Source organism: Stegostoma tigrinum, chromosome 25, assembly GCF_030684315.1.
Source record: "Stegostoma tigrinum isolate sSteTig4 chromosome 25, sSteTig4.hap1, whole genome shotgun sequence".
In the NCBI taxonomy this organism is placed as follows: domain Eukaryota; kingdom Metazoa; phylum Chordata; class Chondrichthyes; order Orectolobiformes; family Stegostomatidae; genus Stegostoma; species Stegostoma tigrinum.
Genome location: NC_081378.1, coordinates 46,863,899 through 46,888,859, shown reverse-complemented (window position 1 = coordinate 46,888,859; position 24,961 = coordinate 46,863,899). Strand labels below are relative to the sequence as shown.

Sequence of the window (24,961 nt, the reverse complement as noted above, 5' to 3'; positions counted from 1 at the left end):
GCCAATTGCTTTGAAGAAATGCCTACAGACTTTGTTTTAGTCTGTTGCCACGGAAATGTTACTTTCCAGCAGCTACCTGGTCATGCTGTGCTAGCACGAGGCTGTCCACCAGGTGGAACAAGAGCTTGGAGACTACAACTTGGCTTCCCCAATTGCCCTTAAGTTGAGCCGCTGTCGCAGCCATCATAGCAGTCAGCCAAGAATTAGCCACATTGCTGAGTATCTGGAGTCCTATATAGACTGAACCAGAATTTCTTCCCCTAAAGAAAGTTCATTAGTGAACCAGAGAGTTTTTGCAACAGTTGATGATAATCGTCATGGCTGATTATCAATGAAGTGGGATTTGAACTGTCTCCTCAGAGCCATAGTCTCTTGAGGAGCAAGCCTAGTGGCATTACCAACCTGGCTCGATGTGCAACTGCTATCCAGGAATGCAAAGTCTGGGAAATATATGCCTCCTTTAACCATTGTGGATTGCAGTTCAGTTTGCAAGCAAAGGCTTCGATCATAATCCAGAATGTTCTTTGCGGGTTGGAACAGAGATAGGTCAACAATGCAGACATCATGTTTTAAATCCTCTTCTCCTTCGGTAAGAGAACGAGGAATGGAATGAGATGGGGCTGCACAACATAGGAGTTAAAGCAGACGTGGGGTGAATCATGTAAAACACATGGGCACGGAACTGGCGGTACTCAGCCTCCTGGAGATGGAATGAAATGTTGGAATTCCTTTGCCAGTGGAGTGAAGCTCCCGTAGCGCGCGGCAATCCCATAAAAGATGCATTGAGTTGCTGCTGATGTGGAGTGGGCTCTCGATGGCCTTTCCCATGCAATTCTCACCAGAACCCACATTATTCAGGCCCCGACATGTTTTGCACTTTGAAATGTTGAAGATGCTATGTAAATACAAGTTCTTGTTATTGTTGACAATTCCCTTTGGAATGGTACTGAAATTTACTGATTTTGGGATTGGGAATTTTCACCTCAGCTTCCTTTCTCCCACCTGCTGCAGTGTGTTGCTGAATCCACTTAGTGCTCGAGCTTCTGATTACATTTTGCATACATCTGAAATTTTTTAATGAGTGAAAGAGTGAAAAAATATTGCAACAGGGCAAATTTTTATTGAGAATAAAACACAGTATTAAAAGTTAAACCTGTAAATACCAGGGTAAAACATCTCAGAAAGAACGGTCTCAATGTGGACTTTACCAGTTTCAAATTCTTCCCACCACCCCCCCAGCCTCATCCGACGACCAACCCTCGCTCTCATCCCCGCCTCCTTGACCTGACACAACACGCCCGTCTTCTCTCCTATCTATCCACTCCTCCCACCTCACTGATCAATCCTCTCTACCTGCACTCACCTATCACCATCCCACCTACCTTCCCCAGCCCCTCCCCTCCTGTCCCTATTCATTTCTGAGCTCCCTTCCCCCTCCCCTATTTTTGAAGAAGGGTTCCAAACTGAAACACCAGCTTTCTTGCTCCTCTGATGCTGCCTAGCCTGCTGTGTTCATCCAGCCCCACCTCAGAAAGAACCTTCCTCTACTCTAGGAACACAACTGATTTAAGATGAGCTTTTGGAACAAACAGCCTAATTTCTGCTCCGAGCCAATGCACGCGAATAGAAAACCTAGCCCAGAGAGTTCAACAGGGTAATTTGGTGCATTGAAAAATTCTTGGGAAATCTGGGAGTCAAGGCCGTTGAGCCCATTATGTCCGTGTTGGCTCTATGCCAGGGCTATCGAACACATTTTTTAAAGTTACTTGGACCACGTGGGTATCTCTGGCTGGGCCAGTGTTTATTATCCATTACTTGTTGCCCTTGAGAAGGTGGAGGTGAGCTGCCTTCTTGAACCGCTGCAGTCCGTGTGCTGTAAGTAGACCCACAATGCCTTTGGGGAGCGAATTCCAGGATTTTGACCCAGTGATATTGAATAAACATGGATATATTTCTAAGTGAGGATGGGGGGAGTGAATTGGAGGGGATTTCGAAAGTGGTGATGTTCCCATGAGCTGTTGCCTTTGCCCTTCTAAATGGAAGTGGCCGTGGGTTTGGAAGGTGCTTGTCTGAGGATCCTGATAAATCTCTATAGCTCATCTTGTAGCTAGTACACATTTCTGCTACAGAGTGTCGGTGGTGGAGGGACTGGGCGTTCCTGGTTGTTGTGCCAATCAAGCAGGGGCTGCTTTGCCCTGGATGGTGTTGAGCTTCTTGAGTGTTGCTGGGGCTGCACACCCATCCAGGCAAATGGGGAGTATTCCATCACACTCCTGACTTGTGCCTTGTAGATGATGGACAGGCTTTGGGGAGTCAGGGGATGAGTTACTTGCTGCAGGATTCCCAGACTCTGACCTGCTGTTGTGGCTGGTCCAGTTCAGTTTTTGGTCAACTAATCCCACTCCCTAACTGTTCCCACGTAACCCTGTAGAAATTTTACCTTCAGGTATTTATCGAATTGTCTTTTGAAAGTTAATATTCAATTTGTTCCTCCATCCTTTTAGGCAGTTCATTCCAAACCACAGCCATTTGGCCTAAAATGTGGTGCCCACAATTAAATGCAGTACATCAGATGAGGACAGGCATGTGCTTTTTTTTATGGAGATTTCATTCCTTTATTAATAATGACAAGGCCGCCGTTTTTTTTAACAGCTTGCTTTAAGTATTTTTGTACTTCCACTCCAGTTTTCAGCTCCAGTGTGTCTTTTAAAATCGTACCATTTAGTTTCTGTCACTGTTTCTTAATCCTCTTTGCCAAATATGTCACTTCATACTCCTCTGCATCGTCTGTCATGTGTGTCTGCTCATTTCTGCAGTTTGTCTATACCATTGGAAGTTTGCTACTGTCCTCCCCATTGCTTGTTACAATTTTAAATTTCACGTCACCATAAACCTTTGGAACTGCGCATGGTATAGCCAACTCCACTTCATCAATGTATGTCAAAAAAATCCAGAGTTCCTGGATTCAGTATAGAACACAGCTATTTGCCACTACCCTCGACTTCCTATTTATTATCTTGTATCTATTGTACCGTTGTCCTTTCAGTCAGGTGCAGAATCTTAAACCCTGTCTTTTGAAGCTCAAGGCTGCAGCAGGGAGTTATGTGGAGAGATGTGGTTACACCACAGCTCTAGCGCTTGGAGGCAGGCTGGGAATGAGTGACCACCGGGCCGTCTAGCAGAAACAGGCAGGTGGTGCAAGATTTCCCTGGGGTCCTGCTCACAGATCGCTTTTCCATTTTAGTGGCAGCTGGGTGTGTTGGTTCCTCAAGAGCATGCAGTCGGAGACACATTTGTGCTCCTTGCGAGTGGCATGACTATGCAGGAAGGGAGGAAGGAATAAAAGGAGGGACAGCAAAAGGAAATTAGTCAGAAATTAGTGAGGGGAACAGGCAGGCATTTCGGTGATTCAACGTGACTCCAGGATGGTACGTTGCCCCCTGGTGCCAGGATGAAGGATGTTTTGAGGGAGGGCTAACAACCAGAGGTCATGGTCCATGCTAGTATCAGTGACTTGGGTAGGAAGGGGGAAATCATTCAATTACCACAATGTGGAAACAGGCTGTTTGGCCCATCGAGCCCACACCAACCCTCTGAAGCGCATCCCACCCAGACCCACTTGCTACCTAACCCTGTAACCCTAAATTTCCCACGGCTAATCCTGCATAATCCTATCTTACACATCCCTGGACAACATGGGCAATTTAACATGGCCAACCCATAGAAAGTACACACCTTTCGACTCAGAGAAAACCCACACAGAAAAGGGGAGAATGTATAAACTCCACACAGACAGTTGCCCAAGGATGGAGTTGAACTTGGATCCCTGATGCTCTGAGGCAGCGGTGCTAACCACTGACTACATACAAAGAGGATGTTCTGGAGGGTGCAAGGGCAGAATTAACCCATGCCGAGGACATAATGTGTGCAGTTACATTGGCAGGTTTAGTCAATAGACCACCAGTTAGTGGGAAGCTACAAAGGAGCAAATCCACAGGCAAATTACAGCATCGTAGAGGAGTCAGAATGAGGGCTTCAGTTACACAAATATGAACTGCGATACTCATCCCGGTAAGGGGAAGTGAGTGTTTCTGGATTGAGTGCAGTAGAGTTTCCAACAACATTTCGTGTTCAGTCCAACAAGGGAAGATGCATTAATGTAAAACAAAGAACTGCAGATGTTGGAAATCTGAAACCAAAGCAGAAACTACTGAGAGAAACTCAACAGGTCTGGCAGCATCTGTGGAGAGAAAGCAAGGTTGACATTCCGAGTCCAGCGACCCTTCCTCAGATAACAATGCAGAGGAGAATTGAGATGCCGAAGGAAAGATGCGCTTATGACATTGAGAACCATGAGGTTTATAAGGGAAGTGAAAAAGCAAAAAAGAGGAATTAGAAGAATGGACTAGCAGCAAATGTAAAAGGGTGTTCCAAAGCCTTCTACGGCCATGTAGGTATGAGGAGGGTTGTAAAAGGTGGGTTGAGGCCTATTAGGGACCAGAAAAAGGATTTATATATGGGAGTAGGGGATTGGCCAAGTGGATACTGTGCATCTGCCTTTAACTATGAGGCAGATGCAATCCAGGCCACAGAGGGGACAACTCAGTGTTCAAAATTGATAATGAGGATCGGCTGCTGGTGTTTAAAGTTGATGAGGCGAAAGGTCTGAAGGAGATGCATCCGAGGATACTGAAGGAAATGAGAGTGAAAATTCTGATGCACTGCACACTCAAGGGAGGTGCCTGAAGACTGGAGAATCACAGACATTTTGGCCTTGCTCAAGAGTTTGTAAGGAAGAACCCAGCAACTACACACTAATCAGTTGAACTTTATTACTGGGTTAACTTCTAGAGACAACTACTCAGGATAGAATTAATAGTTACATGGAAAAAGGAAAGTTGATTTAGGAGGAGTGACCTTGGATTTCTAAAGGGGACATCATGCTTGACTAACTGACTGGAGTTTTTTGAAGAGGTAACAAACATACTTGATGAGAGTAATAATGTTGATATGGAGTACATGGACTTCCTGAAGGCATTGGATACCGTGCCACAAAACAGTCTTGTGAGGAATGTTCTAGGACACAGAATAAAACAAGGATAAAAACTGTGATCAGAGATAACTGGGACTGCAGATGCTGGAGAATCCGAGATAACAAAGTGTGCGGCTGGATGAGCACAGCAGGCCAAGCAGCATCTTAGGAGCACAAAAGCTGACATTTCAGGCCTGGACCCTTCATCAGAAATGGGGGAGGGGAAGAGGATTCTGAAATAAATAGGGAGAGAGGGGGAGGTGGATCGAAGGTGGATAGAGGAGAAGACAGGTGGAGAGGAGACAGACAAGTTAAAGGGGTGGGGATGGAGCCTGTGGAGGTGAGTATAGGTAGGGAGGTAGGGAGGGGATAGGTCAGTCTGGGGAGGACGGACAGGTCGAGGGTGCGGAATGAGGTTAGGAGGTAGGGATTGGAGGTGTGGCTTGAGGTGGGAAGAGGGGATAGGTGAGAGGAAGAACAGGTTAGGGAGGCAGGGACGAGCAGGGCTGGTTTTGGGATGCAGTAGGGGGAAGGGAGATTTTGAAGCTTGTGAAATCCACATTGATACCATTGGGCTGCAGGGTTCCTAAGCAGAATATGAGTTGCTGTTCCTGCAACCTTCGAGTGGCATAGATGGGATAACAAAGTGTGGAGCTGGATGAACACAACAGGCCAAGCAGCATCTTAGGAGCACAAAAGCTGACGTTTCGGTCCTAGACCCTTCATCAGAAAAAGATGTCAGCTTTTGTGCTCCTAAGATGCTGCTTGGTCTGCTGTGTTCATCCAGCTCCACACTTTGTTATCATGGATACAAAACTGATGGAGTTATAGGAACCTGAGAACAAAGGCCAGTGGTTTTTTTTATGTACTGAAGAATGGTTCATGTGGAGCTCCTCAGCAGTCGATATTGCTTTTCCTGATGTGCATTAATGACCTCGATCTTGGTGTGCAGGAGGCAATTTGAAAGTTTACAGAAGGCAGGAAACTTTGAAGAAATGGGGTCTGTGAGGACCACAGTATGGAACTCCTGAAGATCCTGGACAAGTTGGTGAGCGGATGGAAGGGTGGCAGATGGGCTTCAATGCAGAAGAAGTGTGAGGTGATACATTTTGATATGAAGAGCTTTGGAAGGTAATATAAAATATGGGGCACAGTTCTGTGGGGAGGAGGGAGAAACAGAGGGACTTGGGTGTATATGTTCACAAAGCATTGAAGACGGAGAAACCATTTGAAAAGGCATTGTGTTCTTGGCTCTATTCAAAAGAGACATAGAGTATGGGAGCAAAGGGCTGATGTTGAACTTCTATAAGAAACTTGTTAGGCCTCAGCTGGGCTATTTTTCACAGTTCTGGGTGCCACATTGTAGGAAGGATGTGAATGTATTGGAAATTTTCCAAAACAGGAAGGGTATTAAACTGGAGAGGGTTCAGAAGGGATTTACCAGAATGTTGCCAGGAATGGAGGATTTCAGTTATTGAAATAGGCTGGATAGGTTGGGAATTTTTCCCTGGAGTGTAGGAGGGGTGATCTTATAGAGGTCTATAAAAATCATGAGGGACGTAGATAAGCTAACTGACAAGGGCCTTTTCCCTCGGGTGGGGGGAGTTCAAAGCTAGGGGGCATATTTTTAAGGTGAGAGGAGAAAGATTTAAAAAGGACGTAAGGAGCAACTTTTTTATGCAGTGGCTTGTGTGGGGAATGAATTGCCTGGGGGAAGCGGTGGTTGCAGATACAGTTACCACATTTGAACGGTATTTGCATAAGTTCATGAATAGGAAAGCTTTGGAGGGATATGGGCTAGTTTAGTTTGGGAATATGGTCAGTGCAGACTGGTTGGACCAAAGGGTCTGTTTCCATACTGTGTCACTGTATGAGGAATTTCAGGCATGAGGATAGTTTGAAGAAGTTGGGACTGTTGTTTTTGGAGAAAAGAAGGCCGATAGGAGATTTGATGGAGGTTTTCGAAACCATGAGCCGCCAGATAGAACAGATAATGAGAAACTGCTTCCACTTGTTAAAGGAACTAGAGGGTGTCAATTTAAAGTGATTTACAAAAGGAGCAATGTAATGTTCAACCAGGCAGTAGCTAGGTATGGAAGGCACTGCTTGAAAATATGGTGGAGGCAGGTTCAACTGAGGCATTGAAGAGGACATTGGATGGTTATTTGGGTAGAAAGAGCACGGAAAGATTTGGGGAAAGGCAAGTGGTTGGCACAAATGATGCTCATTTGAAGACATGGTGGGCAGAATGGCATCCTTCTTCACCATAACAATTCTGTGATTCTGTTATAAACTTGTACATTGTCAAATACCTTTCAAAAGCCTTTGACGTATCGACCTATCTGCCATTGGAAACCATTAGGTCTCATCAGGGGACTCATCAATAGATACATTAGGACTGAAACAAGGAGAAATAGGTTCACTTGGAGATTGGAAGCCTATAGAATTCACTGCCACAGGAAGTGTTTGAGACCAAACGTTGAATGCTTTTAAGAAGGGGGTAAGACTTAGTTCTAGGTGAAAGGAATCAAATGATGTGGGGAGAAAGTGGGAACAGGGGACTGAGTTGGATGATCAGTTATGATCATATTGAATGCTGGATCAGGCTTGCAGGGCTGAATGGCCTATTCCTGCCCCTCTATTTTCTATATTAATTAACTTCACAAAAACCATGCAAGATCCCGAACATCATTCACTTACCTTCTCTGGTCTGAGGATCTAGACTCTAGTCTCTTCAAATAACTTAAATTCCTCATACCTGGTATCATTCACTCACTAATCCTCTCTGTTGCTTCAACCAAGAATTTAATGACATTAATTAGACATCTGCTCTGTGTTTTTCTATTTAGTCCATTATGCAAGCTGCCTTGCTTTGGTAACATCCCCTTCTTGAGTGAAGATTGGTACAAAGTACTCATTCAGTACCACAGCACCGTCAAGCCGAGATCCCTTTTTTTGATCCCTTCTCTTACCAGTCCTAACTATCCTTTAATTACCTTTTGTATGTGTAGAAAAGAGCTCCTTTTAAAATTAACAGTCCAGGATAATCCTTGACCCAGGAAATTTGTTGCCAATTCTCTTCCATTTAAAATGGCTCTTCTTTTATCGTAGGAGACTGCTTGAGCAATGTTGTGATGCGCAACGACTGTTTGCTGTGACAAAAGTGAACTCACCCTTGGGAAAGAACCTCAAGTTTGATGGAGAGTTCCTCTACTCACTTGCTGTCAACAATGAAATCTTCTCCATGTTTCCACAGGTTAACACTCAATGCTTTGACTTCAGTCCTAACCTCAGTCTCAATATCATGTGAGAACGCAATAGACTATGAGCTAAAGTAGATGTGAAAACTTTACGTATTTAAGTTATTGAAGATTGCAAAATTTAATGGTCACTGGCCTGTTTTAATATGGACAATTGGGCACAATCCTTTCTATTGTATAAAATAGGTTTTAAACAAATGAAAGTTTGGGGGGATCTCAAACTAGTCTAGTGCATGAAATATTTTAAACTGTTGTAGTTTGCATTTTAAAGCCAGGTCTGTTGTCTAAGGGTTTTAATTCTTGTATCGTGCATGAAAGATCTTTATCATTGTGTAATTTTTGAAGGATAAAAGAAGCAAAAGTAATCTTTTGTAAGCCAATGGCCTAAGAAACTATGTGAAAAGCTACCAGACCTTAAAGGTCAAGGGAGACTAAACACTTAGAACAGGACAGGTTGAATCCATTAATTGAAAGCAGCTCTCTTTGTTGCTAGGATACGCCATTCCAGTTGCCACTGAAAAAGTGCTCAGTTGTGGGAAATGGCGGAATATTGAAGGAAAGTAATTGTGGCAGTCGGATCGACCAGGCAGATTTTGTCATGCGGTAAGAGACCTTTTTAATGATCTTTGCAGTTAAGAAATAACTCCTGCTGTTGAGATTCAACTCGAAGCCTTGCTGTGTTTTGCCTACTGCACACCAAAGTGATGGCTCTGTTATAAATATTCCACACTGAACCATTAATGCCAGCCCTCCTGAATTAAAATGACAATGAAAGAATGTATGGAAAGGGATTGGGGAGGACTGTTTCATTGGCAGTTAGAATTAATGTAACCTAATAAAGTCTGTACTTGTCGTGTACTTTCTGTTTTATTTTTAATATCTGTAATGTACTGTGGGACACTGGAAATCTGACATGAATTAAAATTTGTTGGAAATATTCAGTCAGTATTTGTTGACAAGAAACAAAGTTAATATTTTAGGCCAATGAGCTTTCGTCAGAACTCATAAAAAAGAATACTTGAAGCAAATATAGAGACAGGGAAAAGGATGGAATGTCTGTGATAGGATACTGGACAGAAGAGATTAAATGGTGATATTAATGTGGTGAGTACAGAAACACAGTATGGACCTAAGTGGGCTTTAAATGGGAAAGCAGAAACATTGTTGAGAGCTGAATTTCAGAAACATGGAATCAACTCATTTCGTTCCAAATGGTTCAACTCAGTGTTGAATCTGGAAGACTTTGAAGACTTGATCAGAAGATGTGGGCTGTTTCTTGAACTACTGTTGAGCTTTATTAAAAGGACGTGGAAGGCCAAGTTCAGGGAGGTCAGAATTGGAATCAGGAAATGAATGAAAGTGACAAGAGGTGTTAACCTCAAAGTCTTGCTTTTGGGCTAAGTGGAATTGTTTAACCTGCATTCCTGTTTTTGTTTAAAATCCTGTTTTTTGTAACTGTTCAATGGTTCAGTAGAATTTGGGGCAGGCAGGTTCAATTGAGGCAGTTAAGAGGGAATTGTAAAGGGAGAGGCAGGTGATTGGCATTTGGCACCTTATGCTGATGGTCCTCCTGTGCTGTACTACTTCTGCATGTCCTAAGCCCCGATCACATTCCGTGCCTTGATTCCATAGAGAAGGCCTCCATGTTCCTCTTGTGAACGCACAACCCCAAATTCGCCAGCCACTAACACTGTGGAAATTTGTAAATATCTTCCTCTATTTTGTTGCAGTCATAGAGTCATACAGCATGGAAGCAGACCCTTCAATCCAACCAGTCTGTGCCGAACATAATCCCAACTCCTCCTCTGTTTAAACATATCCCTCAATTAGATGTGATCCACAAATTTCAGAACTAAAAAATCCCCGAATCCCAATTTACTTTACATATATATATGGTGAGCAACTGTGCTCCCAAGCACCAATCCCTGCGGGACACGCTTCCAATTATCTGCCAGTATGACTGGCCGTTTTTGTATTGATTGGAATGAAGTGAGCCAGGTGGACCTCATAGAATATGAGTTCCCTGATTCGGGCTGTTAACCGGTTCCAATCAGGGAGCCCTGGCTGACAGATATAAACTGGAGTGCCTGGAACTCTGCTCACTCTGAGACCGGGCTCTGATGGAGCTGGATCAGTGCCAAAAACTCTCCACATGTAACTGACAGCTGACTTGGTGATGTGATACTGGACTCTGTGGAGTTATTTCTGTCCTTCAGCCCTACCTTCTGTTTTGCCGTTTTGTAACCAGTTTATCATCAGTTACTTGTGCACAGACTCCATATTCTAATCACAGACCATAGACGTGTCCACTGTGTGATAGCTCAGGTAAACTTTTTCTTTTCACTTTTGACTCTGTAAAGACTTTAGTTTTCACAATGTCTTTTGTAAAAGCACAAATTACACTCAGTTGTTGCGTTGATTTTATCCTTTGCACGCTGAGAGTTATCAGGTGATGAACAGTTTTGTTTCATTTCGGTGTTTTCTTCTTGCTCTGACCAGAAAGTTGCCAGTTCGAGTCTCATTCCAGAGACCTTGGTATAAAAGCTAGGTTTAGCTCTTTGTTGCAGTGCTGTGGGGCTGTTGCATTGTAGGAGATGCTATATTGCCCATGGTAGTGTGAATCAGTGTCCTACCTCCTCTCTTGGGTGAGTGTAGATTACTCCATGGCACTGTTGGGGAGAAGAGTCATTGCGTAATAGTAGGTGACTATTCTCTGCATGGTGGCTCTCTGTAGAGTTATCCAGTCAATCCATTTTCCCTGGTCTATGTCTGTAGCCTGGCAAGATTACTTTCTTCAAATGCCGATCCATTTTCTACGAAATAATTGATTGCTTCTTCTTCCAGCATGCACATGGGCAGGGGCTTCCAGGTCATTATCCCGCCTCTGGTCTATCTCGTATTCTCCTCTGCATTTCTACCATACAACTATACATCTGCAATGCCCAGTCCTTGTTCGGTCACCTAATGTTTTCTTTGTTCTTCTCACTAATACCTCTCAGGATCTAGTCCAAATCTGTCAGATTGTCCCTCAATCTCATGTTCTCCAAGAAGAATACCCAGAGTTTCCAAGCTTCATAAATAAAGCCCTACACCCTGGAACCATTCGGGTAAATCTCCACTGCATCCTGCCTAAGGGCATTGTGGATCAACCTATAGCACACGGACAGCAGCAGTTCAAGAAGGCAGCTCACCCCCAACTTCTCAAGGGCAGCTAGGGATAGGCAGTAAACACTGACCAGCCAGCGACGCCCATGCCCTCTGAATATAAAGAAAACGCCAATGCTCATTTAGAGTGGTGTCATTGTTTCGTTTCCATCCACCTTTAGTTGGGGTATTGTATGTTCAAACCCCATACCTTACATAAGTATACCAGGGTAATAAGACAGAATGCAGAATATAGTGTTACAGCTGTAGGGAAGGTGCAAAAAAAACAAAGCAATGAGAGGTCTCATCATAAGTCTGATAACCGCAGAGAAGAAGCTGTATGTGAATCTGTTGATTTGCATTTTCAAGCTTTTGTACCTCCTTCCCAATGGAAGAGGGTGGAGAGGATATAACTGGGGTGGGAGAGGTCTTTGACTATGCTGGCTGCTTCCTTGTGGGCAGCAGGCAGTGTGGATGGAATCAATGGATGGAAGGCTGGTTTTTGCAATGGACTGGACTGTATTCACAACTCTTTGTAATTTCTTACAGTATTGGGCAGAGCAGTTAAACATTGAGACTGACACTGAGCACTAAACAACGCAGACCTGGGAAGGGATAGTAGCACTGCAGATGCTGGAGAATCTGAGATAACAAGGCATAGAGCTGGATGAACACAGCAGGCCAAGCAGCATCAGAGGAGCAGGAAAGCTGATGTTTCAGGCCTTGACCCTTCTTCAGAATACCCTTCTAAAGATGGGTCTAGGCCTGAAAAGTCAGCCTTCCTGCTCCTCTGATGCAGCTTGGCTCTACGCCTTGTTATCACAGACCTGGGAAGATTTCCCTGGCGTTTTTGGTCTGTGTGAACGCTTGTCTGCTCCCATATATCCATATATAATTTCAATTGGTGTTCCATTCTCTCTAGGTTTCCCCTCCCCATCGATCCCCAGGGGTGATTCCCAACCCAGTCCATGGACTGTCCCACACAGAGCTTCTCTTACATTGGTCCCTCTAGGTATTTCCCTGCTTAGACGTCCCCTGCAGGTTTCTAAGAGGAGAAAGAATCTTGTACTTTCTGAAATAATGGTTATTTGGAGAGGTTGATTACAACCAATTGGGCTTCTCCCACATTCTGTTAACATTGTTAGAAGCTTTCCCCAGCCAGATTTAGTGAGAAATTGTCATACCCCTATGCCAGGTCACTCATTAACAATGCCATGGGAATCCCCCCCATTATGATAAAACCACTGGGCTAGGGGAAAGTTAACAGGAAGATCTGCTCCTTGAATGGTCTGGTGACATGAATACAGTTTCAATTAGTGCACCAACTTTGATCGCGGGAAATTCCATCAGTTGCAGCAAAGTCTCTTGCTATTTCCTTGTTTAAATTATCGGATTTCTAAATTCATTCATTCATGGGACCAGAGTGCTGCTGGGAAGACCAACATTTATTGTCCCATCCCTGGAGAAGGTGATGGTGGATCAGCTTCTGCTACAGGGTCTGTGTTCTAGCTACACCCACAGAGGAGTTTGAACCAGTGACAGTGAAGGGTGTAGTCCCAAGACCAGATGGTGTAGGACTTGGAAGGGAGCTTGTGGAGGTTGCTTTCCCAATGCATTTCTTTTTTTCCATCTGGGTGTCTGTCCAGTGACAGTGGATTTAGGAGAAAAGACATCTTTATATGGCATGCACTGTGCATGGCTTGTTTTATGTGATGGACAGATTGCTGATTAAACAGTCTGCTTTATTTTAAAAGGTTTCCTGCTTAAATTGCTGTTTTGAGAGTATCTCTGTTTCTAGCTGTAATTGTAGTTTGTGTTCCATTTAATTTGACTGAACTGATTAATTGAGTCTGATGGCATTAATTAATTCTCTGACAGCTGTGGCTCAATACGCAACATGCTCACCCCTGAAGCACAGGGTTCCCAGTTCAAAGTCCCATTCCTGGAACCTGAGCACAAGAATCATAGCCAGCCCTTGCGTTGTATAGGGCACACTGAGGCTCCACCTGTCTCTTCAGGTGTGTGTAAATATCCCATGGCCTATTTAGAAGAAGAATGCCGCTGATATCATGACCAATATTTATTCATCAACCAACATTAGAAACTGCTCATTACCACATCGCTTTTTGTGGGATCTTGCTGTGCAATAATTGACTTCTCAGTTAGGGCGCAGCAATGGCTGCACTTTGAAAGCACATCATTGGTTGTAAATGCTTTAAGGTGACCTGCGGTTATGAAAAACAAGTTATGAAGTTATATCTTCTCTTCTTGACTTCCAGCGCTTTCAGAACTCGTCAGAATTCACTAATCTAAATGGATATTTACACTTGAATATTGCTACAGTAATAGAGTTAAACAGCACAGAAAAAGACCCTTCAGATTAACTCGTCCACACCAACCATAATCCCAAACTAAAATAGTCCCAACTGCTTGTGTTTGGCCCATATTTCTCCCAACCTTTCTTATTCATGTACTTATCCAAATATCTTTTAAATGGTATAACTTTACCCCCATCCACCACTTCCTCTGTGTATAAAAGAGTTGTCCCTCATGTCCTTTTTCAATCTCTCTCCTCCATTCTTAAAAATGTGTCCCCTAGTTTTGAACTCCCCTAGGGATTCACCTTACCCCTCATGATTTTATAAACCTCAATAAGTTCATCCCTCAACCTCCTACACTCCGGTGAAATAAGTCCCAGCCTATTTTTATAACTCAAACAACCTCCCCATTCCTGGCAACATCTTTTCTGAACACTTTCCAGTTTAATAATATCCTTTTTGTAACAGGGCGACCAGAACTGGACACAGTACTCCAGAAGAGGCTTCACCAACAGCGTGTACAGCCTGAACAAAACTTTTGCAATGTCAAAGATTTTTACATACTTTCACATATCCCTGCCAAAGCAATCATAAAATATGAAGATAAACACTGTGAAGTGGAATCATGAAAATTTTTCATCACTAGAAGTCTTGGCTGAGGCTGTGAAACTGGTTGAAGAGTCAACAAATGCATTTAGAGCAAGATGATGCCTTTGGTCTCTTGAAAGATTCAAATAAATGAAAGATGTTCGGTATTCAAACTTACCTGGTGACCTTGAAACTACTATGTCTCCTCAATTTATTATATCAAGGCCATTTATAAATAAATAAGCCGGGAATTTTCATGGAAAATGGAACAGTGCCACACAAGAACAGGCCTTTTGGCCCACTATGTCAGTGCTGACCATGAGCAATTCTAAATTAATCCCATCTGCCTGCACATGGTCCATATACATCACCTTCTTCAGCACCTGCCTATGGAACCAGGTTATCCCCAATGGACTACAGTCCACACTCATGCCTTCCCAATTTGGCCCCAACCTTGACCATCCACATTGCGCCCAGCCGAATTTTCACCATCCCCCCAGACCTCCCCCTGACTGAGGACAAATGGTCAGTCCTCAGCAAGGGGCACCTTTGTCCCCGTCCACCCCACATCAACGAATACCAGTCATTGAGCAGTTTTTCCGCAGCCTCCTACCCGGACTGATCTATCCCCTCCCTTCCTCCCCACCCATACTCTCTTCTCCACCTATCTTCTCCTCTATCCATCTTCGGTCAGCCTCCACCTCTCTCCCTATTTATTTCAGAACTCTGTCGCCATCCCCCTTTTCTGATGAAGGGTCTAGGCCCGAAACATCAGCTTTTGTGCTACTGAGATGCTGCTGGGCCTGCTGTGTTCATCCAGCCCCACACTTTGTTATCTCGGATTCTGCAGCATCTGCAGTTCCCATTATCCCTGTGTTCCCTGCCTGTTCATGCGTCTATCTAAATTATTCTTTCCCAAACTTTGGTAATGTATCTGTTTCTACCACTTCCCTTAGCAGGCATCTACTACTCTGTACAAAAAGTCTTGCGCATCTCCCTTAAACGTTTAGATTCCCTCACCCCTAGCTTAAACCTATTCCCCTGAGTAATAGATGTTTTCACTCTGGGAAACAGACATTGACTGGCCACCTTATCCATGTACTTCTATCAGGTCACCCCTCAGTCTCTGACTCTTTAGTGAAAACCAACCAAGTTTGTCTAGGAAATAGTAGGAACTGCAGATGCTGGATAATCTGAGATAACAGGGGGGGTGTAGAACTGGATGAACACAGCAGGCCAAGCAGCATCATAGGAGCAGGAGAGCTGACATTTCAGGCCTAGACCCTTCTTCAGAAATGGGGGGAGGGGGAGGAGGTTCTGAAATAAATAGGGAGAGAGGGGGAGGCAGACAGAAGATGGATAGAGGAGAAGATAGGTGGAGAGGAGACAGACCGGTCAAAGAGGTGGGGATGGAGCCAATAAAGATGAGTGGAGGTGGTGAGGTAGGGAAGAGATAGGTCAGCCCATGGAAGATGGACAGGTCAAGGGGGCGGGATGCGGTTAGTAGGTAGGAGATGGGGGTGGGGCTTGAGGTGGGAGGAGGGGATGGGTGAGAGGAAGAACAGGTTAGGGAGGCGGGCACGAGCTGGGCTGGTTTTGGGATGCGGTAGGGGGAGGGGAGATTTTGAAGCTTGTGAAATCCACATTGATACCATTGGGCTGCAGGGTTCCCAAGCGGAATATGAGTTGCTGTTTCTGCAACCTTTGGGTGGCATCATTGTGGCACTGCAGGATGCCCAGGATGGACATGTCTGAGGAATGGGAGGGGGAGTTGAAACAGTTCGCGACCGGGGGATGCAGTTGTTTAGTGCAAACCGAGCGTAACCTTTCCTTATAGAAAATACACTCTCATCCAGGCAGTAAGTTGCCCCCTCTCCAAAGCCTTTACATCCTTCTCATAGTATGCCCTGACCAAAGGTTTATACAACTGTGACATGACTTTCCAACTTTTATTCTCAATGCCCTGACCGACGAAGGTAAACATACCGTTTGCCTTCTTTGCCACCTTATCCACTTGTGTTGCCACTTACAGAGAGCTATGGACTTGCATGCTATGAATATCAATATCCCCATATGTCCTGCCATTTACTGTATACTTTACTCTTGCATTTGACCTCCTAAAATTTGTCACCTCATCCTTCTCTGTATTAAACTCCATTTGCCATTTCTCACCCAACTTACCAGCTGGTCTATATCCTGCATCCTTTGATAATTTTCCTCATTTCTACAACTCCATCAATTTTTGCGTTGCCTGTAAATCTACTAATCAGACCATCTGTATTTTCATCCGAATCATATATATTAAAAACAGTAGAAGTCCTAGCACTGATTCTTGTGAAACACCACTGGTTATGGACCTCCAGCTAGAAAAAACAGCCCTCCACAACTACCCTCTGCCTTCTGTGACCAAGCCAATTTTGTGTCCAATTTGCCAAATCACCATTGATCCCATGTGACTTCGTCTTCTGGACCAGCTTACCATGGTCTTATCAAATGCTTTAGTGAAGTCTATGTGGACAACATCCTCTGCCTTACCTTCATCAGTCCCTTTTGTCACTTCCTCATAAAATCCCATCAAGTTTGTGAAACAAGACCTTCCCAGCAAAAGGCCTTGCTGACTATCCCTAATAAGCCCATTCTTTTCCAAATGTGAGGATCTACCCCAATAATTTCCTTACCACTGATGTAAGTTCATTGGCGTATAATTTTCTGGATTATCTCTGTTGCCCTTCTTAAACAAAGGAGCAAATTGGCTGTTCTCCAGACTTTTGGGACCTCACCTGTGGCCAAAGAAGATACAAAGATCTTTGTCAAGACCCCAGCAATCTTCTCCCTTGCCTCCTTAAGGATCTTGGGATAGATCCCATCAGGCCCTATCTATCTTAATGTTTTTCCAAGACACCCAAAATCATCTCCTTTTTAATATCAACATGCCCCAGAGTATCAACAAACTCCTACCATCATCTGTGTCCTCATTAGTGACTAAAAATGCGATGTATTCATTTAGGACCTCGACCACTTCATCTGGCTTCCTTTGGCCTTGAGTGGACCTACCCCTTCCCTAGTTACCTTCTTGCTCCTAATATATGTGTAAAATGCCCTGGGATTCTCCTTAACCCTAGTTGCAAAGGATACTTCATGGCTCTTTCTAGCTCTCCTAATTTCTTGTTTAAGTTCTTTCTGCTTCCTTTATACGTTTCAAGGACCTTGTTTGATCTCAGTTTCCTTAACGCAACATATGCATCCTTTTTCATTTTTTGACTATACTTTCAATATCTTGGAGTTGAAATGCCCATCAGCCATGATTTAAATGGCAGAGTGGACTGAATGGACCGAATGGCCTGATTTCCACTCCTATGTCTCATGGTCTTATGGTCTAATCCTTATCCGTTACTATATGATACTATGAAATTATGATCACTCTGCCCAACGTTATCCTCTACTGAAACTTTGATCACCTGGCCAGGCTTGTTTCTCAGTATAAAGTCTGATATGGCCCTGTCCCTCATTTGACTATTGACATATTGTTTTGAGAAGTTCTCTTGGATGTACTTGACAAATTTGGCCTCATCGCCCAGTCAATACTGGGAAGTTGAAATCACTCACTATGATGTAGCAGCCTCCTGGTTGCGGAAACATAGCATCCCTGGCTGTTTGGCCAAGTTGGCAGGGGTCATTGGCCAAGTGAAACTCTGAAGTCACAAATCCCAGATACCAGACACAAACAGCAACTGGGTGCTAAATATATTAACAAAGTGAAAAGAATGTAGCCTGTCAAGTGTCATCCTGGATAGACATATCTCATCAACTAAATGAAGCAGGGATGCATATTAGCAACCAGGAACCAGACACTCAGTGTCAATGTAGCAAACATTAACGGGACATTTAGCATTTAATAGAGCTATCCAAACCATCAGTAGCCGTAAAGCAGGAACTCCTGATTGGCTAATGTTAGAAAAAAATCCAGAAGCTAGGGGAAAACATGTGAAAATAGGACTTGCCTGTCAATCAAATAAGAGACAGTGTGAAGAGACCAGCATTCCAAAAGGCAGAGGCCAGCTGCACACCCAGAGAGAGAGAAAAAAGAGAGAGACAAAGCAGCTTTGCAGTCCCACACAGAGAGAGAGAGAGAGAGAGGACTGTGTAAATCTATACAAGACTCAGGCAATATTGTAGGCCTAAGTGTCAAATAGAATTAAAGATAGTATCGTTTAAGTAGTAAAAACTACAGAATCTTGTTTCCTAATATAGTTGGGACTAGGGATAACAAGGTGTAGAGCTGGATGAACACAGCAGGCCAAGCAGCCTCATTGGAGTAGGAGAGCTGACATTTCAGGTCTAGACCACTGCTTTGCATTGGTACCAGCTTGTGTTCATAAGGATGTGTCCGCTTTGATATTGTGGGACACCTGGGCAAATTCATTCATACCATTCTGTTCGGCTTTGTCTGACATGCTTAAGGAGGCACAGGCAAACTTGGACACATTTAAGGAGGGACTAGACTGTGCTGTTTTTACATCTTTCCCTGACTTGCTTTCGTATCTGTTCCTTTATCTTTCACTGGCTATTGGGAGGCATATAGTCTAACCCCATCATAGTGAGTGCACCTTTCTTATTCTTAAGACCTACCCCTAAGGCCTTGCTGGATGAGTCCTCCAAAATGTCCTCTCTTCATACAGAATCTCCTTAATCAGTAATACAACTCCACCAACTCCTTTCATGAGGGCCCTGTCTTAAACCTTTGCTACAAATTTGGCAAGAATGTGATCAATCACTGTGTGAGAGATCATAAATGGCTGAAAATGAATTATAATTAGCTTATCAAGTATTTTAAACTAACTACTTTGCAAAATAGTACAAGCTATCTAATTTACTGATGGTGTCTGAAAGCTAGACATGCACCACATTGTGAGGATGCACTTATTTGAGTTATTATTTGATTCTACTGTTGCAACCTTTCATTTGTTTTTGTCAGCTTTAGACAATGCATCTCCCCGCTCTCTACATCGGGGCTGTATCAAAGTAATAACCCAGTCTACTACTCTGACAAGTGGCCAACTAACACCTTACTAATGTTGTGGTCTGGATCAGAATGGACCAGTTTGCATTTGGGGTGTTTTACAAGAGACAGGACTGGGAGGAGCCTGCAATGAGCAGATAGATGTTCTACATCAAAATGTCGATGGAGTAAGGTTGAGCTGTGAGTGGTCATAAATTCACTGCTTTTCTTTAAATTCATTCATGGAATGAGGGTATCAGTAGGCCAGCATTTATGGCCTATCTCAGAGGGTAGTTAAGAATTAATCTTGTTGCTGTGGGTATCCCTAAAGGACATTAATGAGCCAGATGGATTTTTTTCCCCTAATAATTGGCAATGGATTCATGTTCATCATTAGACTCTTAATTCCAGATTTTTATAGAATTCAATTTCCACCATCTCCTGCGGTGGGATTCAGATCCAGGACCCCAGAAAGTTTAATGGGTCTCTGGATCAACAGCTTACTGTTAACACCGCTAGACTAATGCCTCCCTGTGTGATGGTGATAGAAGTGGAGACAATCAAGGATTTCAAAAGGTAGTTGGATGCCTATTGAAAGAAATGAACTTGCAGAGCTTTGGGCACTGAGCAGGAGAATGTGGCTAATTTAATAAATCTACAGAGGTCTGCCATGAAACATAGAAACTAGGAGAAAGAGTAGGCCATTCAGCCTGCTGGGCCATTCAACATGATCGTGGCTGATCATCTAACTCAGTGCTTTCTCAGTGTATCCCTGGATGCCTTTAAAATCTGAAAAAAAACTATTAGCTTTGAATATATTTTGTGCCTTGTCCTTCACAGCCATTAAAGTGAATAGCCTCCCTCGACGTCACAGAGTCATAGACTTGTACAGCATGGAAACAGACCCTTCAGTCTAACTCACCCATGCCAACCAGATATCCTAGGGTAAATCTGGTCCCATTTGCCAGCAATTTGCCATATCCCTCTAAACCCTTCCTCTTCATGTACCCATCCAAATGCTAATTGTATCCCCCTCACCACTTCCTCTGGCAGCTCATTCCATACACGCACCACCCTCTGCATGAAAAAGTTGTCCCTTAGGCCCCTTTTAAGTCTTTACTCTCTCACCTTAAACCTACACCCGGTCGGCTTAGACCCCTCCACCCGAGGCAAAAGACCTTGTCTATTCAGCCTATCCATGCCCCTCATGATTTTATAAACCTCTGTAAGGTCATCCCTCAACCTCCAACACTTTAGGGAAAGTAGTCCTATTTAGCTTCTCCCCATAGTTCAAACCCTCCAATCCTGGCAACATCCTTGCAAATAGTTTCTGAACCTATTCAGGTTTCACACCATATTTCCTATAGCAGGGAGACCAGAATTGCACCCATATTTGAACAAGGGCCTAATCAATGTCCTGTACAGCCGCAACATGACCTCCCAACTCCTATACTCAATGCACTGACCAATAGAGGCAACCGTACCTAACACCTTCTTCACTATCCCATCTACCTGTGACTGCACTTTCAAGGAACTATGAACCTGCACTCCAAGGTTTCTTTTTCATCAACACTCCCCAGGACCTTACCATTATGTGTATAAGTACTGCCCTGACATGCCTTTCCAATATGCAGCATCTCACAATGATCTAAATTAAACTCCATCTGCCATTCCTCGGCCCATTGGCCCAACTGATCAAGGTCCTGTCGTACTTTGAGCTAATCCACTACACCTCCAATTTTGGTGTCATCTGCAAACGTACTGACCATACCTCCCATGTTCACATCCAAATCATTTATGTAAATGACAAAAAGCATGGACCCAGCACTGATCGTTGTGGAACACCACAGATCACAGGTTTCCAGTCCGAAAGGCAACTCTTCACCACCGTCTTCTGTCTTCTATCTTCAAGCCAGATCTGTATCCAGATGGCTACTTCTCCCTGCATTCCATGTGATTGAACCTTGCGAAGCAGTCTGCCATGCAGTACCTTGTCAAACGTCTTACTGAAGTCCTAATTGATCACATCCTCCGCTCTGCCCCCATCAATCCTCTTTGTTACTTTTAGCTATATAATCCCTTGATTCAACAACACTGCAGCAGGTGCAGTGTGTACAACAGCAATGTTCAGGCCATACGAGAGCATTCAATTTTCCCAAGCCAGTGGATATGCTAAAGGCACATTGAGAGCATCTGGCAGAGTGAGTCGGCTCTTCTGAAATGAGTAGATTTGCAGCCTTTTCTATCACCTCATAAGAAAAATTCCCAGAAACCTTAAAGGGATCAGGCAGCCTCAAGGTGCTTGTCGGCCTTTTGCAGTGTGGTGACCATTTTAGCGTGGCAGCTAAGACAGGCCGTTGTTGCACATTGAGCTCTAACAAGCGACATTGTGGTTTGTTCTTTGCTGATGTTGACTTGGTAAAGCAACAGGAATATACAGACCAGAACTGCCAGCAGCCATCATGGAAATGAATGACCTTGCAACAAGCTTATAGACTAACATTGCAAAACAGACACTCTTCATTTCTGCCATTCTGTCATGGACAGAAGGTATGTCATTCCCCCCACTGTCTGTGATCAGGTATCTTTGGTTTGAAAGACTGTCTTTTCTTGTCCTTGTTGTATGCGTGTAATTAAATGCTTCCGCAAGTAGTGATGTGGGTTTTAATATAAGGGTTATTTATTCTTAACCACTGAATCTAAATTTAAAACACATCTCACACACTGATTCCTGTATATACATACATGCATATACACGTACATACACACACTCTGTCCGATACATAAACACACACACACACACGCACACACACACGCACGCACGCACGCACACACATACACACACACACACACTCTCACTAACACACACACACACACACACACACACACCTTCTCTCACACTCATTCTCTCTGTCACACAGAGACACTCACTAATGCAAACAAACACACTTTCTCTCACGCATACATACACTCTCTCACACACACGTTCACTCATAAACACAAACACCCTCTCTCTCACACACGCACATATATATTCTCGCTCTCTCTTGCGTGCACACACACACACACACACACAAACATGTTCACACAAAGATTGATTATAGATCAAGTCAGTAAAATTGTACAAATGATGACTAATTTGCTGTCTAGCTCACAGTCATCAGTCCTTGTGTGAAGTTGATGTTTTAAGTTTGAAGTGAGGGCCATGTAGACAACAGGGTTTATAGCAGTTGTGAGGATTCCTGTAGTTGAATTTCAGGGAAGTTGGCTGTCTTATGAAATTGAAAGTGGAATATTTTGGAGAGTCTTTTCGTCCATCCAAACGTCCAGTTTTAAGGTCATGCGGTTAATTGCCTTAGCTGCTTGACAATTTGCATCTAATGAATGCAGTAATGTCCAAGTTCAGACACTGACAACAATGAAATGAAAGGCAGGAGGCCCAGCTCTGCACCTAATAAAATCTACTGAGGGAGCTCAGAGATCGGGCAGCATCTGGTAGAGAGAGAAAACAGAGTTAACGTTTCGAGTCCAAAATAATTCTCTTCTGGAACTAAAAGCTGCTGAAAAACTACATTTTATCCTGTTAACACATAAGGAGGAAGAAGTGGAACAGTGGAAGGTACTGAGCAAAAGTCAAAAACAGTGTTCATTTGTGCAGAGGAGTGGTATAGATGGAAGCTGGTGTTAATGGTCGGTGGTCGTAGGAGAAATAAATCAAAGATATGCAAGCAAACGTTGGGGGGTTGGAGAAGGCAGCTGTGAAAGGGGAAGATAATCTTACTAGCTCAGAGAGCTGGCTTTTCAACAGATCCCCACCATAACTTGTCATAAGGTAATGCATAAAAGCGATTGTAACCTTTTAATCTTAACAGAAATAAGACTGATTCAAGCTTCCGTTTATTTATGCAAATACAAAGGTAGAGAAGAATGATCAGCAAAGCATGGTTTGCTTTAGATCTTTATCATCAAGCCAACTTTGTAGCTTCTGTTTTTTTATTCATTCGTGGGATGCGTGCATCACTGTCCTGCCAGCATTTATTACCCGAACCTATTGCCCTTCAGAAGGTGGTGAGTTGAGATAACAAAGTGTGAAGCTGGATGAACACAGCAGGCCAAGCAGCATCTTAGGAGCACAAAAGCTGACGTTTCAGGCCGAGACCCTTCATCAGAGAGGGGCATGGGGAGAGCGTTATGAAATAAATAGGGAGAGAGGGGGAGGTGGATTGAAGATGGATAGAGGAGAAGATAGGTGGAGAGGAGAGTATAGGTGGGAGGTAGGGAGGGGATAGGTCAGTCCAGGGAAGATGGACAGGTCAAGGAGGCGGGATGAGGTTAGTAGGTAGGAAGTGGAGGTGTGGCTTGAGGTGGGAGGAGGGGTAGGTGAGAGGAAGAACAGGTTAGGGAGGCGGGGATGGGCTGGGCTGGTTTTGGGATGCCATGGGACGAGGGGAGATTTTGAAGCTTGTGAAATCTACATTGATACCGTTGGACTGCTGGGTTCCCAAGTGGAATATGAGTTGCTGTACTTGCAACCTTTGAGTAGCATCATTGTGGCACTGCAGGAGGCCCATGATGGACATGTCGTCTAAGGAATGGGAGGGGGTGTTGAAATGGTTCGCACCTGGGAGGAGCAGTTGTTTATTGCGAACCGAGCGGAGGTGTTCTGCAAAGCAGTCCCCAAGCCTCCGTTTGATTTCCCCAATGTAGAGGAAGCCATGCCGGGTACAGCGGATGCAGTATACCACATTGGCAGATGTGTGGGTGAACATCTGCTTGATGTGGAAAGCCATCTTGGGGCCTGGGATGGGGGTGAGGGAGGAGGTGTGGGGACAAGTGTAGCATTTCCTGCGGTTGCGGGGGAAAGTGCCGGGTGTGGTGGGGTTGGAGGGGAGTGTGGAGTGAACAAGGGAGTCTCTCCAGAAGGCAGACAAGGGTGGAGATGAAAAAATGTCTTGGGTGGTGGTGTCAGGTTACAAATGGCAGAAGTGTCGGAGGATAATGCTTTGGATCCGGAGGTTGGTGGAGTGGTAGGTGAGGACGAGGGGGATTCTGTTTTGGTGGTTATTGCGGGAACGGGGTGTGAGGGATGAGTTGCGGGAAATGCGGGAGACATGGTCAAGGGCGTTCTCAACCACTGCGGGGGGGATGTTGGGGTCCTTGAAAAACGAGGACATTTGAGATGTATGGGAGTGGAATGCCTCATCCTGGGAGCAGATGCGATGGAGACGAAAGAATTGGGAATAGGAGATGGAATTTTTGCAGGAAGGTAGGTGGGAGGAGGTGTATTCTAGGTAGCTGTGGGAGTTGGTGGGCTTGAAATGGACATCGGTTTCTAGGTGGTTGCCTGAGATAGATACAGAGAGGTCCAGGAAGGTGAGGGATGTGTTGGAGATGGTCCAGGTGAACTTGAGGTTGGGGTGGAAGGTGTTGGTGAAGTGGATGAACAGTTCGAACTCCTCTTGGGAACATGAGGCGGCACCGATACAGTCATCAATGTACCGGAGGAAGAGGTGGGGTTTGGGGCCTGTGTAGGTGCGGAAGAGGGACTGTTCCACGTAACCTACAAAGAGGCAGGCATAGCTTGGGCCCATGCGGGTACCCATGGCCACCCCCTTTGTCT

The 24,961-nt window shown here is 44.3% G+C and overlaps 1 protein-coding gene across 2 annotated transcripts in view; it reads left to right on the top strand.

The window, feature by feature from the left end:
* st8sia1 (ST8 alpha-N-acetyl-neuraminide alpha-2,8-sialyltransferase 1) overlaps nucleotides 1–24,961 on the top strand; it is an 81,812-nt gene that overhangs the window by 29,685 nt on the left and 27,166 nt on the right. For both annotated transcript variants that reach the window (XM_059654700.1, XM_048554505.2), the window contains exons 2-3: nucleotides 8,144–8,288; nucleotides 8,786–8,895. In XM_059654700.1, the coding sequence (XP_059510683.1) occupies nucleotides 8,144–8,288; nucleotides 8,786–8,895 (255 nt within the window). The remainder of the gene's footprint in view (nucleotides 1–8,143; nucleotides 8,289–8,785; nucleotides 8,896–24,961) is intronic.